Source organism: Pelodiscus sinensis, chromosome 32 (assembly GCF_049634645.1).
Source record: "Pelodiscus sinensis isolate JC-2024 chromosome 32, ASM4963464v1, whole genome shotgun sequence".
NCBI classification, from domain to species: Eukaryota; Metazoa; Chordata; order Testudines; family Trionychidae; genus Pelodiscus; species Pelodiscus sinensis.
This window is the reverse complement of record NC_134742.1, coordinates 10,015,182-10,032,814: the sequence shown is the minus strand read 5'-3', so window position 1 is coordinate 10,032,814 and position 17,633 is coordinate 10,015,182. Positions and strand designations below refer to the sequence as shown.

Below are 17,633 nucleotides of genomic sequence, written 5' to 3'. Positions count from 1 at the left end.
CCGGAGAGGTGTGCCCCAGCCATGCCAAGTCCAGCCCTGGGTGGGGATGGGGGATGCAGTAGGTGTGGGAAAACTAGCAGTGGCTGGGTTCAAACCAGGTAGGGGAGCCCTGGCCCTGGCAAGGGCCTTGTAGTACTGAGCTCTGTGCAGACATGGAGCCAATGGACCCAAAGAGTCCCGATTCTGGAAACTCTCAGCATCCCAAAGGCACTGAAAGGACCAGCATGGGGAATGTCACAGCTGTGATTTAATGGGAAAAGGGGCAGAGCCCAAACTGCCACCCCCAACTGGGTAACTGCATGTCCCTAAGGAACCAGCTGGACACGGTGCCTCCGACAGCCCGGGAGATAAATTACAGGGAACTCGACCTTCCCCTCTTTCCTTGTAACCCTGCTTAGCTATAGAAACCCACAGCGAGAGACTGACAGGCCAGCAAGCAGACCAGCCCTATGGGTTGTACGGGGTTGAAGGGAAAGACGTGACTGGTCAGGGCAGAAATGACAGCTGTAAGAATGAGCTAAAGCCGTTATGTGTGTCCATGTCACCCACATGTCCCAGCACACCAGCCTCTGGAGTGAGTGCCCCCAACATTCCTGTGGGTAAGGACACCTAGTTGGACAGAGCTCAGTGTGAGTGTGAGGCCTTCAGGGAAAGAGTATTCCTGGGGGGGTGGACGGGGCATGTTGTAACAAAGGCAGCTTCCTTCACAGCCTTTCCTCACAGATCTAGTCATGCACAAGGGCGGCTCTGACTGATCTGAGGAGCCTCGTGGTGATAGGTCCAACTTTCCTGCAGCATAGAGAATTCCTCTAAGGAATTTCAGCAATAACAGCTCATTTTCTAAACCGCTGTGAACTTTTTCACAGCTGGAATCTTCCTTGGGACAGGGTTTAGGGCTTTGTCTTTAGAGCAAATGCCCTAACTACCACTCCACTGTGGGCATGTCTGTTGTCCTCACTGCACAGCCAATGCCGCCTCTGGGATTTGTGGGAAGGAAGAATTGTAATCTCTCGGCCCATCCCTACCCAGCACACTCCTGGGTGAATGCCCTTACATCTCAGCAAAGATGAGCTGTGCTAGAAGGCTTTCCCACGCTCATGGCACCCTTTCCCATGGGTTCTCGGAGGTTTAGTAAGGGCTGAGCTTTCACTGAACAGTTCCCAAATTCAGGGCATTTAAAGAGTTCTTTCCTGTGTGGATTCTCCGGTGGCCAACAAGGACTGACCTCCCACAGAGGCTTTTCCTGTCCTTGGCAATTCACAGGGTTCCTCTCACCGTTGGGTTATCCAATGTGCTAGAACGTAGGGGCACTGACTAAAGTATTTTCTACTTAAACATCTGTCATGTTTCTCTCTCGAGATGTTCAAGGGCGTATCAGCCCTGACAAACTTTTCCCACAGGCACAGCAGTTAAACAGTGTTTCATACAATTTTCCCGACACACCTGTGGAATTAATTTTTTTATGGGCACATCATCTCCACACTGATGTACAGAACAAAAATAATGTGGTGGGCATTCTCAGGGGTTGGATTTTGGGAAAGGGGCTCAGGACTGGGGAACAGGAGGATGTAGGGTAGGGCTGGGGTTGAGGGACTCAGGGCTGAGAGAGGGGGCTGAGATGTGAGGTGGGGACAAGTCTCCATTTGGGAGTGTGGGCTGTGGGATAGGCCGAGGATGAGGGATTTGAGGTGCAGACCACGGAAGGCTACATCAGGGAGAGAAGACTGCCACCAGCTATGTCACTCCCAGGACAGCTGCTATTCTGGGGGAAGGGGTACTACTGGGGCTGCAGGATAGCTGACTGTACCCTAGCTGTGGCAGGACCGGACCAGGGTTGAGACCAGCGGGTAGAGGAATCTCTCCCCACTACAGCCCTAAGTGCTTGCATGTCACTTAATAGGCTGCTGCACATTCATATGGCCACGTAGCTAAAAGGGAACTTAGGTTACAGGGTTTCTGTCCTATGTTGATTCTTTGATGGTCAATGAGGTTTGTGTTCCGACTGAAGGTTTTCCCACAGTCAGAGCAGCTGAAGGGTCTCTTTCCTGTGTGGATTCTCCTATGTCTAACAAGGTCTGAGCTCTGAATGATACTTTCCCCACACTCAGAGCAGTTACAGGGTTTCTGCTCTTGTGGACTGTACAATGATTGTAAAGATTTGATCGACAACTGAAACTTTTCCCACAGTCAGAGCAGTTATAAGGTTTCTCTGCTGTGTGGATTCTCCTGTGTCTAACAAGGTTTGGGCTCTCACTGAAGCTTTTCCCACAGTCAGGGCAACTGAAGGGTTTCTCCCCTGTGTGGATTCTCCGATGTCTAACAAGATATGAGTTCTGACTGAAGCTTTTCCCGCATTCAGCGCAATTATAAGGTTTCTCTCCTGTGTGGATTCTCTGATGAATAATGAGACTTGAGGGACCACTGAAGCTTTTCCCACAGTCAGAGCAGCTGAAGGGTTGCTCCCCTGTGTGGATTCTCTGATGTTTAATTAGGTGTGTGTTCTGACTGAAGTTCTTCCCACAGTCAGAGCAACTGAAGGGTTTCTCCCCTGTGTGGGTTCTCTGATGATTAATAAGATGTGAGTGCTGACTGAAGCTTTTCCCACAGTCAGAGCAGTCAAAGGGCTTCTCCCCTGTGTGGATTCTCCTGTGTGTAACAAGGTGTGAACTCCCACGGAAGCTTTTCCCACAGTCAGAGCAGTTGAAGGGCTTCTCTCCTGTGTGGATTTTCCAATGTCTAACAAGCTCTGACCTCTGACTGAAGCTTTTCCTGCAGTCAGAACAGTTGAAGGGCTTCTCTCCTGTGTGGGTTCTGTGATGAATATTAAGACTTGAACGTCTACTGAAGCTTTTCCCACACTCAGAGCAGCTGTAGGGTTTCTCTCCAGTGTGGATTCGCTGATGAATAAGAAGACTTGAGCGCCCACTGAAGCTTTTCCCACAATCAGAGCAGTCAAAGGGCTTCTCTCCCGTGTGAATTCGCCTGTGTCTAATAAGGAGCGAGCTCCTCCTGAAACTTTTCTCACAGTCAGAGCAGTTGAAAGGTTTCTCTCCTGTGTGGGTTCGCTGATGACTAATAAGACTCGAGTGCCCACTGAAGCTTTTCCCACAGTCAGTGCATCTGAAAGGCTTCTCCCCTGTGTGGACTCTCTGATGTAAAACCAGGTGTGAGCTCTGACTGAAGCTTTTCCCACAGTCAGAGCAGTTGAAGAGCTTCTCTCCTGTGTGGATTCTCCTATGTCTAACAAGGTGTGACTTCTGACTGAAGCTTTTCCCACAGTCAGAGCAGTTATGGGGTGTCTCTCCTGTATGCATTTTCTGGTGCTCAGTAAGGCATGAGCGTCGACTAAAGCATTTCCAACAGTTGGGGCATCTGAAGGGCTTCTCTCCTGTGTGGATTCTTTGATGTACAACCAGGTGCGATTTCTGCCTGAAACTTTTCCCACAGTCAGAGCAATTGAAAGGTTTCTCCCCTGTGTGGCTTCTCCTATGCCTAATAAGGTGTGACCTCTGACTGAAGCTTTTCCCACAGTCAGAGCAATTATGGGGTGTCTCTCCTGTATGTATTTTCTGATGGTCAGTAAGGCACGAGCGTCGACTAAAGCATTTCCCACAGTCAGAGCATTTTAGGGGCTTTTCTCCTGTGTGGGTTCTTTGATGTTCAATAACAGTACCAAGTTGACCAAAGCTTTTCCCACAGTAAGAGCAGTTGAAATGTTTCTCTCCTGAGTGGATTTTCTGGTGCAAAAAAAGGACTGCTTTCAGTTTGAAGCTTTTCCCACATTTACTGCAAGTGTAGGGTCTCTCTTGATTGGGTATTTTCTGTCGAATGGCTTTTCTGGTTCTTTTCACTCCTCTACTCCTGTGACTGGATTTACCCTGTCTCTCCACCGCATGGTTTCCCTGCTGCCTTTCTGGGATACGCTGACTCTCACAGGTGTCTTCCTGTTCAGGACTCTGGGAAACATGCCCTTCAGATCTTCCCAGTACCATCCCATGTAGAGCCACTTGCTCCGGTCCTTCCTGCTGAAGTCTCTCCTTGTTGTTCTCACTCACCGTCCCATCACCTGCTGGGATAGAGAGAGAATCCAGACTGGAGTCATTCTCTATGCTGGGCTGAAAGGAAAACTCTGAAAGGGGAATAAAAAACAGGGATCACACTCAGATAATGGCTGGGAAAGTTGAATAATCATGAGCTGAGTTCATCCTCCTTCCTCATAACCCCTCCCAAAAGGAGAGTACCCAGTCTTCCATCCCATCCTCCGACTGAAAGGTCAGTGAGACTTGATGAAAATGCACAAGTGACACCTGCCATGAGGACACACATTGGTTTCTAAGTCAGTTTAGCTGATGGCTCACCTGTGTGGGTGTCGCTGATGCTCTCCCCTTCCTCAGAGCCCTGCAGATCTGGGTCCCCAGCTCCTCCCCTCGCTCCACCCAAGAGATCCCATGAGCTTTGGAGACTGGAAATCCTGCTCAGGGAGCAATTAACCAAGTGCTGACCTTGTCCATTAAGGTCCTTGCCATTACTGCTTCCAGAGCCAAGATCGGAGTCATCCGCCCAGAAAGGCTCCTTTCCCACCTCCCAGAAACTGGGCTCTGGTTGATCCCAGGACACACTCACCTGCAGTAAAGGTGCATCCCCCCGTGCCTCAGGAATGGGCCGAACTTATTCGCCAGGGGGAAGCTGAAAACTCTGCTGCACTCTCTAGGGTACAACAGTCTCCCTCATGGCCTGTTCCATCCCCCCATCCCAGGGCAGGACAGGAACACACTGCTCAGCAGGGGAGCTCTAGTGAGGGCTGGCAGGTCTGACACTGAGGCCCACAGGCCGGGCTCAGACTGCAGCTGCCACACGGCAGGTCACTAGGACTTGGAGCAAAAGGACCCAGCAGGGCTCTAACTCCCCAACCGCTCTGTACACAAATCCCCCGGCTGGGGGGCTCAGCTTGCCTGGCTCTTTGGCTCAGATGCTCTACTTGAGCCAGGAGGAGGCAGAAGAAGTTGTCTGAGCAGTGAGGTGAACCCTTGGGTGGCTGCTTCAGACCCCGCCTACATTCCTCTTCCTGATCCCTGGCTGCCAGAGGCTGGCTGGACCCTGCCAGCTGCCCACAACAGCTGCTGCTCCCACAGCTGGCCATGGCTGCAGCTGAGTTCCCCTTCTGCTGCTTTGGTTCTACTCTGCCAGCAGCAGCAGCGTCATTATGTGGTTCCCCAACCTTCCTCTTGTGGCCAGCCCGGCCTGCCACTTGTTCCCTCCCTTTGGCTGCACAAAATCTACCATTTTTTGCATCTCGTGAGCATGTTCCTCATGCCTTCAGCCTGACCCCTTCTCGGACTTTCCGGTAGCGCTGGGAAGACCCCCCTCTATGATAATAGGATTCAAAAATGACCATGCAGGCTGCTGTTGATACCACTGTTACACAATCGCAACAAAGCTTGTGCAAAGTGTGTCAAGTGCAGTGTCAACGGTGTGATGTGGTGACTCTGCTTATCCTGTCTGTACGTGGGCATCGTTTTTGTACCTCACGTTATGAGCACGGTCCATGGCCCTGTATTTCAAATATGGCTGCTGTTGCGGAAACATCCACAAAGTAGTTTCTATCCAATCCAGCCAGCACATTGTCAGTGGAATATTCAGATTGAGGGTCCTTCAACAAAACTCATGAGCCAGGTGTGATGTAGTGGTGGTGTGTGTGGGGGCGGGGGAGTGCTATCCACTCTTGTGACCCTGAATTCACTCTGGTTTTGCATTGACTGGTTGCTGTGTGTGATCCCTACTGCCCTATGCTGGCTGGCAGACTGTGTGTGTCTGTGACACATGGGCAACGGTCCAGCTGCTTCACACCGGCCAGAGGAAAGAGTTTGAACAAAGGAAGGGGGGTGGCTGCCTGGGGGGAGTGAGGGTCCGGTGGCTGGGAGAAGGAGCATTCTTGTCTGGGGGAAGCATGGAGAAAGCAGACTACGTCCAGTACAGGAGGGTTCAGGGGCCTGTAAACCCCTTCCCCCAAGAGGACTAAGGCTGTCTGCCCTAGCTCCTACATCGAGCCTGTGCTGTATCTCGGAGAAGCAATAAATCCTTTTTACTCGTCTGCTGGCGGAGAGTCACATCTGGCTGCGAAGGGAGGTGCAGAGTCGGGGGCTCCCCGACTTGCCGTCACAGCATGGAAATCTCATCCAATGGACGGACTTTCCCATGGACTTTTCAGCCAGACGGTGGGCAATGCCATGACTCGTCAGAGCAGGCAAGGGCACGTGGCCAGCTCATGTGACGCTAAACTCCACCTGGCCCCTGTGCTTTTCGGCTTACAGTGGTGGGGGCTTTGCTTGGAACACCGGTGCCCCCAGTAAGCTGCGCAAACGTGCGGCCATGCAGGAGAGATTCACGCGCCACCCAGCAGATCAGCAGAGACGTCAGCATGTGCTCATGGGCCCTTCCCCCTAATCTGCACCATCCTGCAGCTGCTCCGGGGAGGATTCTCCTGCCACCTGTGCAGAGTGGGGGAGGGCCGGGGGGGGGGGGAGGGCAGTGCTGATGTCAGGGTGTCCGTCTAGCCCTGTACCTCAACTCCACAGACCAGGGCAGAGGGGACATGGCCTGGCTCAGGAGAACTCCAGGCTGCTGCAGTCTGAACAGCGATGGCCCGACTCTCTCACACGGGCAGTGCTCTGCGTGTCAGATGTCCCCAGCAGCCAGCTCACATGGCCTGTCCCTCACTCTCACACTCTCCCCCTACCCCTGCCCATGTGCCCCATCTACGCAGAATGGGGGAGGGGAGACAATAGGGATCCCAGACAGAGCAGGACAGCTGGTAATGTCTTCAACAGGGTTTTTCTCACTAGCCGCTTGCTGCGAGCTCACCACTGAGCTGGGACGGGATGTGTCTCACTGTACCTGTGCCTGAGAGCTGGGACACTTAGGACCCGGCTCCTTCGACAATAAACCTGGCCGAGCACCATAGCCCCCAAACGGAGCCTGAGTCTGTCTTTAGCAACCACCCTGAGCTGTGCTGCATGGGCAAGCCGCACGCTCTGCCAGTGCCGCTGGCATCAGAGCCCCAGAAAGAGCCGCCGTAACGATGCTCTGTGGCGCTAGCAGCAATTCACACGGCACTGCAGCCGCTATGGGGAGCAAAGATGATCAGTCACAGCAGCACCTGGGATCTCCAGAGTAAATCAGTACCCCACTGTGCTATTGGGGTGCTTATATGGAACAGAACATCTCCCCTGTTCAATGTACGTATCCTTCCCCTGCCCTGTGAACCACGGACATACTATAATAGCTATTGAAAAGACATGGGACCAGGGCACAGACAGGCTAAGGGACTTGACCAAGGTCACACAGGAAGTCTATGGCAGAGCAGGGAATCGAACATAAGTCTCCTGATGCCAAGTGCAGTGCCTGAAATGCAAGAAAAACTCTTCTCACATGTACTACCCCAACATAACGCTCCCAGAACGTGAACAGCCTCATCCACTCTCCTTCAGCCCCAGCATCCAGCCCCTTTCTGGCAGGAACCAGCAAGTCACAAATCAGCCACAGGCCGGGAAAGGACGCAGGGAACCGCATCCTCCTTCCAGGGGCTCAGCCCACTGGCACGAGGGGACTCTGAAGGCACTAACAGCAGCTGCACCCAGTCCCAGATCTCTGGTACCTGCCGTTCCTGCTCGGGCCCTTCCACTGACACCTCCGGCCAAAGCACAACACGGGCAAGATGGTGGGGAAGCACATTGAGACCTTGGGTGTGGGAAGAGCAGCACCATTGTCATGTCCCTCAACCTGTGTCCCCTGGGAGAGGGCATGGAGGGGACAGTCTCTCACACAGGACTCAGGATCATTGGGGCTCATACTCCTGACATCGGGGGCAGGGGACAATGAGGGACCCTGAACCAAACTCAACCCAGCAGCTCCAGAGCCCACCCAGGCTCTGATACCCGAAGGGACAGGAATCCTTACCCAGCCAGCTCACAGCCTCATAATTCTCCTGCATCACATCCCAGTAGAGGGCTCTCTGACCCGGGTCCAGCAGAGCCCATTCCTCCTCAGAGAAATACACAGCCACCTCCTCGAAGGTCACCGACTCCGTCACAGCCATTTCCTGTCCCTGGCTCTGCAGGCCGTGGGCTGAGCTGGAGCAAGACATGGGTGTTCTGCAGCCTGTTGGGGGAGAAGGGTAATTGGAGACATGTCAGAAGGAGCTTTAATCCTCCCCCCTCCACCCCCACCTGCATTCTGCCCAGACTCTGTCCCTGATGACACACACGGTGAACTCAGCCATTTTAGGCAAATGCTTGAGTCTCGATATTCCATAAGCATCGCACACAAGCGAGATCCCAAATCCACATTCATTTCTCTCAGTAGCTGGCTTGAGTTTCAACATTCCTGTGCCTGCAAGAATGGGATTCAGTTCTGAATACCGAGCGTTTCCAAGAAACAAGCCACACATTCTGCTGCCTGAATATGGATATTGATGTCTGAATGCAGGCTGCTATATTAAAAGCCCTTAGTCTTCCTCTATTTATTTACAGAATAGACCTAGGCGTTCACAGCAGGACTAAATTAGCTGAAATTAAGTGAAGTCAAGGGGACCATTCAGATGCTTAAAATTAAGTGCATCTAGTGCAGTGGTTCCCAAACTTTTTGGTATCACGCCCCCTTTTTATTTTTGAAAAAACCCTCACGCCCCGCCCCTCAATAACAGCAAAACTTGTTGAGAGAGAAAAAAAAAAAAAGGAACTGACCAGAGTGGAAAAACAAAAATAGCAACAAAACTTAGGGGAGGGATTTAAAGGGGGGGCTGGGTCGCCTTGCGCCCCCCCGCCCCCGGAATTTCTTCATGCCCTCCACTTTGGGAACCCATGATCTAGTGGATGTTTAGAGGAGGAGATCCGAAGGTTCACAGGATCAGGAGGGATCGTTAGATCATGTATTCTGGCCTTATCTGTGTGACAAGCCATTGTATTTAATCCAGTCACTAAGGAACAAACCTGTATTCCCCGAAGCACATTTAGTACAAAGCCTGTCCAGTGTTGATTTGAAAACACCAAGCGATGGAAAATCCACCACTTCCTTTGGCCAGACATTCAGATGCAAATACATGGGACAGCAAAGTAGTAGTATTAGTTCCTCAATCGGTATCAAAGCTGTCATGCTGTTAAGAATAATGTTTAATTGCACATCTGAGTCAGTATTATAGTCTGTGTCCTCAGAGGTAAGAAAATATCTGTTCTACCAGTGACTAATGAACACTGGCTATTCTCCTGTAAAAATACAAGGGGAAAAGCCAGATATTGCCAAGTCAGCACTGTGCCAGAGTTGCCCACCAGCAAAGAGTTACCGATTTTAAAAAACCCAGAATAGTAGGATGGTCAGAAGGAAGAAGACCAGTGTTGTGTGTCATAACAATAGACTACAGCAATAGCCTATATCAAAATGTGTGACTTTAAAATATGAAATTAGATGTATAAACAAATGAGTAGAAAACCCAACATTTATATATGAAATAAATAAAATAATAAAAGAGTAAAACGCAACATTTACTTATTCCCAGAACTGGGAGGTCACCAAATGAAATTAATAGGCATGTGGAAGAAAACATTGTCCTCACTCTGAGTTTGTAAGCAACAAGTAGCCAGAGGCAGTTTTATTACGAGCTGCAGCAAGGGAAAAACTGGTTTGGACAGGGGGGAAGCTCCCCCCCCCTCCGAGGCAGATCTTCGAATACAAGCAATTATGAAGCAGTTTATATACTGTCTATTAGATATAATAACAATAGCAATTAGTCTCCTTCCCATTACAAACACCAATGGCTAACAGTTATTTAGTTCCACCCAGATGCTCCTTATCTCAAGGTCCCTACCAGAGTCAGCGTTCTATCCTTATCTCCGTATGGAGGCGAGAGGCGAAGGCAGCGTCTAATTACAGATCTCGCGTTGTCAGGCCACAGACTTAGCCTGACTCTTGCTCTCTTGTTAACAAGACCAAGATGGCTGCACACAAATTCCCTTATTCCCTTTTCCTGCCTCCACAGGCAGCAGGTTTAAAACAAACAAAAGGAAGTTTTTCTTCACTCAGCGCACAATCTATGGAACTCCTTGCCAGAGGATATGAAGAAGACTGGGACTTTAACAGGGTTCAAAAAAGAGCTAGATAGATTCATGGAGGTTAGGTCCATCAATGGCTGTTAGCCAGGATGGGTAGGAATGGTTTTCCTAGCCTGAAATGGGTGACAGGGGAAGGGTCACATGAGGATTACCTGTCGTGTTCCCTCACTCTGGGGCATCTGGTATTGGCCATTGTTAGCAGAAAAGATACTGGGCTGGATGGACCATTAGTCTGACCCAGTGCTCAGAGTAATAACAACAACTGTTTAAAAAGTAAATGCCTTCAAGGAACAAAACGTTTTAGGAGCAAGGCCCTGCAATTTGGGCAATGAGCACAGCAGGTAGGACGCATTTGCAAACCTCCCTGAAGCTTTAAGCAGACTCAGAGTGGATCAGCGATTCTTTTAGACGCTAACAACCAGGCCTGGCCATGGCAGTGTTTGCAAGGGGTTGTATCTAAAACATTTTCCTGCATCCAGCCCTTTAGCAGGCGAATCCACCTTATCCTGCAGGGAGGAGTTGCCTTGGCTAAGGAGGTACAGATTATTGAGCAAGGTACAGACCTGTCAGCTTTCCGCAGCGCCTGCAAACGGGCTGCGATTCTCTCTCATACAGAATGATTCGGTGCAAAAAGGATCGTGCAGGGACGGAGGGGAAGGGAGGCGAAGAAGCGGGGAGCAAAGGAAAATTCAGCTTCGGTAAAGGAAACATGAATCCCCCGCCTCACATCTTCTCTCCGCTCCAGCCTCGCTCCCCCCCCGCGTCCCCAGCCTTCTCCCCCTGCATCGTCCCATCCCTTCAGGGCACACACCGGCAGGGCAGCAGCCCCCGCCCCTCACCTGCAGCCTGCGGCTCAGCCCGAGCCCCAGCGCCCGACGCAGCGTGTGACCGGGCAGCCCCGCCCCGATCTGCGGAGCAGGGGGCGGAGCCTGTGGCGTGGGGTGTGTTAACCCCTTAGCTCCTGGGAGTCGCAGGTCCAGGACGGGCAGGGGCAGCCTCAGGGACGCGAAGCGCAGCGCAGGCTGCGGTGCACGGAGCAACCCCTGAAGAGCGGGGCGAGCACGGGCTGGGGCAGGAGCCAGTGACTCCCCGCGCTAGGCGCTGCTGCGGGGCGGGGCTGGAGGCTCCGTCTCTCCCTCCCTCACCCCGGGGCTGGGCTTCCCGGTCATACGCTGCCACCGCCTCCTTGGCGCCCAAGCGCAGCGGGACCGGACCGGGGCAGGTAGCGCGCAGAGCCTCGTGTGCGGCGCCAGCTGCACCCAACGTTCCAGCCTCAGCTGCCTCTCAGCATTCCATGCCTAGAGCGTTCTGAGCATGCTCAGTAGGAGCTACTGATGCTGCTGCCCTCAGTCTGCCCTTACGTGGATTCGCACGCTGCTCCCGGCTCTTTACAAGCATTAACAAGGGGCGGCAAGTCGCATGGGCAGGAATTTTCCAGCCTGGGGCAGGGTTATCAATTAACTTTAGGGTGGGCCAGAGCTGGGGCTGGAAGAGAAAAATGGGCCCCCACATCCCGGCTTTTCTGCACTGCTACAGTAGATGGGGCAAAATGCTGTAAGCACCCGGGCTGTGTCTACACTGGCAAGTTATTCCGGAAAATCAGCCGCTTTTCCGGAAAAACTTGCCAGCTGTCTACACTGGCCGCTTGAATTTCCAGAAAAGCACTTATGATCTAATGTAAAATCATCAGTGCTTTTCCGGAAAAACTATGCTGCTCCCATTTGGGCAAAAGTCTTTTTCCAGAAAACTGTTCCGGAAAAGGGCCAGTGTAGACAGCACAGTAGTGTTTTCCGCAAAAAAGCCCCGATCGCGAAAATGAAGATTGAGGCTTTTTTGCGGAAAAGCGCGTCTAGATTGGCACGGGCACTTTTCCGCAAAAAGTGCTTTTGTGGAAAAGCGTCCGTGCCAATCTAGACGCTCTTTTCTAAAAATGCTTTTAACGGAAAACTTTTCCGTTAAAAGCATTTCTGGAAAATCATGCCAATCTAGACGAAGCCTCTGAGGATTTAAAAGTCTCTAATCAGTTAATACATGAAGACTCATCACAGTTCAATATTTGTCTTGCAGTGATTCCCTGAAATGCATTCCCATCCTTCTAGCCCATTTCAATACTCCTTTACAAATGTTATTTCTATTATGCTCCCTCACAGCTGCTTACAAGCATTTTGACCCATGTTTTGTAGCAGTGAAGAGAGGGAGGGGCTAGCAGGGAGACACAAGGCATTAGCAAAATACAGGACTATGTAGCACTTTAAAGACTAACAAGATGGTTTTAAGGCATTAGGGCAGCTGTACCTTTAAGAGCAAACGGGAAGCTGCCCTGTGCTCAGACACGCGCCTCCCTGAAAGGGGAAATAAAAACCCCTCTCTGCCCCCCTCTCCCAGATTTGCACACTTGGCAGGGGACTGACCCCCTTTGGGTAATTGCTACCCTCTTTGCCCCTCCCTATGTGGGGGCAAAACCCCCGCATAGGGGCTGCCACTGTCTCCCCCCAGCTCCAATCACACAACCCCCCCCCCCCCCCGCCTGATTTTTCCCTTTCGGCCTCCGTTGTGCCCCACTATAAAGTAAATTGACCTCCCCCCAGGGTAGATAAATTCCTGCTCATAGCCTGCCCATCCCCCTGCTGTGATTTGCCCCTTGTTAAGGCTTGCAAAGAGCCAGGAGCAGCGTTTGAATCCACCTAAAGGCAGAGTGAGGGCAGCAGCTCTTACTGAGCATGCCCAGACCACCCTCCCTAGGGAATTCGGAAGCAGCTTGCGCGCAACGCTACGCCCGACTGCGCCTGCGCACAGAGTGAGGGCAGCCGCCTCAGCGGTGGCTACTGCGCATGCTCTGCTGCTGGGGGTGGGGGCCGCCTGCGCAGCGAGCCCTGAGGCGCGAACTCTGAGACCAGCTGCTCGTGTTGCTGCAGCCCCGTGTGTGCGGGGCGGGGGCTGCGATGCAGGGGGATGAGGCTGGGGGGGGATCGTGGGGCTGAGGGGAGCGAGACTGGAGCAGAGGGAAGATGGGAGGGGGAGGGATACACGTTTCCTTTGCAGAAGCAGCACTTTCCTTTGCTCCCCGCTTCTTTGCCTCCCTTCCCCCCAGCACCGCACGATCCTCTTTGCACCGTGTCATTCCGTGCGAGTGAGAATCGCAGCCCGTTTGCAGGCGCTGCAGTGCGGCTGGCAGGTCTGTACCTTGCTCAGCAATCTGTATCTCCCTGGCCAGTAGACCTGGGACATTTGCTCCCCTCTAGGTCTCCAGCAGAGTCGCTGCCTTTAATGCTGCTTTTAATGCCAGTTCTTATTTCTGCTGGCAGCTCAGACCCTCATTCAGTATTTCCCCCCAGCTCAGAGCTGTGTCTTTCTGGGCCTTTTTTCTTTCCCATAGGTCAGTCTCCTCCAGTCCCTGTTCTGACCCCTCACATACTGATAACACCTCTTTGGGATTGCCACAAAACAAGCTGGTCCCAGGGAGACCTCTCCCCTCCATCTCCTGGGCTGGAGACTGATGCACAGAAACTCATTCCTTTACAGCAAGGGGTCTGATTTGTCTTAATTGCTCCAGTGAGGCAAAGAGCCACCAATTATATTGCCAGCTGCCTGCTCCTGGCATATGTAGGCTACGTCTACGCTGGCATGATTTTCCGGAAATGCTTTTAATGGAAAAGTTTTCCATTAAAAGCATTTTCGGAAAAAGCGCGTCTAGATTGGCAGGATGCTTTTCCGGAAAAGCACTTTTTGCGGAAAAGCGTCCGTGCCAATCTAGACGCGCTTTTCTGCAAGAAAGCCCCGATCGTTATTTTCGCGATCGGGGCTTTTTTGTGGAAAAGAAATCTCTGCTGTCTGCACTGGCCCTTTTCCGGAACAGTTTTCCGGAAAAAGACTTTTGCCTGAACGGGAGCAGCATCGTTTTTCCGGAAAAGCACTGATGATTTTACATTAGATCGTCAGTGCTTTTCCAGAAATTCAAGCAGCCAGTGTAGACAGCTGGCAAGTTATTCCGGAAAAGCGGCTGATTTTCCGGAATAACTGGCCAGTGTAGACACAGTCCTTAAGAATGTCTTGAGGTTTGTATTCACACACTGAACTATTTGTTTGTCAAATTCCTCCTCATTTCCTGTTTTTGAACTTGTTGCAGCTTCCTGCCCCTCTCTGCTGGTTTCGCTCTGGCTGGATTTTCATTTCCCACAGGGTATTTGTCTGTGTCAAGAAACGTATTTGAATATTTTACTTAGCCAGACCCTCTGCTTTACACACTCCCTTTCTGCTTCCCTTGCTGTTCAGCCTGAGCTGTGCCTGCCTCCCGAGACTACGATTTTTATATACGTAGTGTCCACCTTAAATTACAGACTAAAAGATGTTAGTGTCATTAAGGGTACGTATACACTGCCATACTATTTCAAAATAACTAGTGCTATTCCAAATTTAGTCCGCATCTACACAGCAGGCCATTATTTCAAAATAGTATCAAAATACTGTCAAGCTTGAGGACTTCTTAACTCTGATTCCTGTAAATCTTATTGTACTCAGGGAACTCAGAGGAAGAGTGCTCTATTTTGAAATAAGTGCTGTGTAGATGCTCCCTATTTCGAAATAAGCTATTTCAAAATAAGGCACACAATTGACGTAGCTCAATTTGTGCAGCTTATTTCAAGTTAAGCCCTGTAGTGTAGAAGCACCGTAAATTAAGTGTTTTAATCTTCCATTCTCAAGGTATTTCTAACTGTGTAAAAGCACTTAGAAGATTGCTGCATTACAGAACTTGTCACCATCATTCCAAAATAATCCTATTCACCCAATGAGATTGTAAACAGTATATTTACCAAACTCATCAGGACAAAGAAACATTCCAAATGTAGGGTCTGGTGGAACATCCATAGTTTCTGCTGTTCTGCCAGTGAAAAGACGGGTGCTAATTATATGTGCAATTACTCAAGATGCGAGAAGTCATTCTTCCGCTTTATTCTGTGCTGATTAGGCTTGAATTGGAGTATTGTGTCCAGTTCTTGGCACCACATTTCAAGAAAGACATGGAAAAATTGGAGGTTCAGAAAAGAGCAACAAAAATTATTAAAGGTCTAGAAAACATGTCCTATGAAGGAAGACTGAAAGAATAGGGCTTGTTTAGTTTGGAAAGGAGAAGACTGAGAGGGGACATAATAGCAGTTTTTGAGTATCTAAAAGGGTGTCACAAGGAGGATGGAGAAAAATTGTTCTCCTTGGCCTCTGATGATAGGACAAGGAGCAATGGGCTTAAATTGCAGCAAGGGAGGTTTAGGTTGGACATTAGGAAAAAGTTCCTAACTGTCAGGATGGTGAAACGCTGGAATAAATTGCCTAGGGAGGTTGTGGGATCTCCATTACTGGAGTTATTTACGAGGTGGTTAGATAGATGCCTGTTAGGGATGGTCTAGATCAGGGCTACTCAACTTTGGAAGCCCCAGGGGCCACAATAATACAGCACATGCTGAGGGCTGCAACTTAAGTGTACATGCAAGTAGCTTCTTTCACACTGATGAGCATGAATACAAAGATTAAGGCAAGACGACACAACACAGGCCCCATTTAAGTCAGTTCTGCTGATATTAAGAACATGCAATATTTCCCCAATTTCCACCCATATGACATCACTTTTCATGAGCAATGACAGTCCAGGAATTTAACTACTAAACCGCATGTCAATGGAAGACCATTCTATTGACTACATTTTTGTTTTGGCTTCACAACCGTCCAGAAATTGAACTACTAAACACATATCAACCCAAACTGCACTGTAAACCCAAACTGCACTGCAGGCTGCAAAGAAACGAGCCACAGGCCGCATGTTGAGTAGCCCTGGTCTAGACTGTGTTTGGCCCTGCCATGAGGGCAGGGGACTGGACTTGATGACCACCCGAGGTCCCTTCCAGTTCTAGGGTTCTAGGATCCTACTGATCCAATCATACTGCATTCGAACTGTGAAAAATTAACCGCTCATCTCTCTGCCCAGCTCTCTAACCAAAGTAAAAAGAAAGCTGCAAAAGTTGTTCAGCAGATTCCACCCTGTTCACAGGGATTTTCTCGCATCAATCAATGCTGCCATTACTAGGCCAGTGGTGGGAGGGGTGGAGGTGTGGATAAATCCCTGTAATATTATATTTTGTATTAAGATCTTGTCCTTTTAGATCTATCTTTGTTAAGTGTTCTTATAGAATCTCTGGAACATTTCTCCTTGAACTTTGTATTAAGATATATAGATCTTGTAAGAAAAAAAAAATGTCTTTTGAGCTCTCCCCTTTCCTTGATTGCCCTGTTGAAATGAATGAGGCGTGAATGGAGAATGAAAGGGGAGCACCTCCAGCAGCAGTTGCAAGGGTGGAGAAGGTCTGGGAGCCAGACCCAAGACAATACCCGAAAAGTGAGCTCATTAAGGAGACTGGACATACAGATGCCTTGGGAGTCAAGCAGCAAGTGCCAGCCCTTGGAAGAACTCTCTTTGAAGCAGCATTAAGAAAGGCCAGTTGATGACTAACTGGCTGCAGGAGAGGGATAAATAGGAGGCATCTTGCAGAGGGTTTTTCGTCTTGTCAAAATGGGAGCATCGATCCGGATCGGCAGAAGCCCGGCTCCACCCTCTCCCCCATCTAACTCACCTGGCCAGTGCAGTTAGGAGGAGCAACTTTTGGTAACAACAAGATGGAGAGTGCTTGTGTGTGTGTGAGAGAGTGCATGAGTGTGATGTATCATATGCATATGATAAGTATTGATTATTCTATGTGTGATCAATAAATGTGGCATGTTGCCTTATCCCTCTGAAAAAGATCCCGAGTACTTCTTTTAAGTACAACAGAGGCTCTGGGCATTCAGCAAAATGCAGGACAATGTAGCACTTTAAAGACTAACAAGATGGTTTATTAGATGATGAGCTTTCGTGGGCCAGACCCACTTCCTCAGATCAAATAGTGGAAGAAAGTAGTCACAACCATATATACCAAAGGATACAATTAAAAAAAAATGAACACATATGAAAAGGACAAATCACATTGCAGAACAGGAGGGGGATGCGGGGGGGGGGGGGGGAAGGAAGGAAGGTAAGTGTCTGTGAATTGATGATATTAGAGGTAGGGAGAGTGGGATGTTTGTGAGTTAATGGTATTAGAGGTGATAATTGGGGAAACTATCTTGGTAATGGGTGAGATAGTTCAAGTGTTTGTTGAGTCCTTTTTGGAAAGTGTCGAATTTTAACATGAATGACAGTTCAGAGGATTCCCTTTCAAGTGCAGATGGGCATTCAGGGCACCACCAAAATTCCTACCCATCTGCCACCCTTGCAAGCTGCTACCCAAGACTGTGGCGACTCAGGCAGGGCTGCAAAAGCTGGCTGTGTCCAATTCCCACCCCAGGCCAGGCACATGCTCGTCGGCAGGAGAGCTGCAGAGATGGGGCCAGGAGGGAGTGCCCTGAGAGGAAGGGCAGCAAGAAGTGTACATGGTAAATCTACCAGCCAAGAGTCACAGGGGCCCAGAGAATGACATGCTTGTGGGTCCCATGGTGTAAGGGGCT

At 50.2% G+C, this 17,633-nt stretch overlaps 2 protein-coding genes across 2 annotated transcripts in view; one reads left to right on the top strand and one right to left on the bottom strand.

Annotated features, from left to right (window-relative positions):
* LOC102452245 (uncharacterized) overlaps nucleotides 1-17,633 on the top strand; it is a 505,721-nt gene that overhangs the window by 14,626 nt on the left and 473,462 nt on the right.
* The window catches only part of LOC102455228 (uncharacterized), a 58,380-nt gene continuing 40,972 nt past the window's right edge, over nucleotides 226-17,633 (bottom strand). The window contains 4 exon segments of the mRNA XM_075913347.1: nucleotides 226-2,129; nucleotides 2,132-4,129; nucleotides 7,957-8,157; nucleotides 10,667-10,825. Coding sequence (XP_075769462.1) covers nucleotides 1,894-2,129; nucleotides 2,132-4,129; nucleotides 7,957-8,157; nucleotides 10,667-10,825 — 2,594 coding nt within the window. The 3' untranslated portion in view covers nucleotides 226-1,893.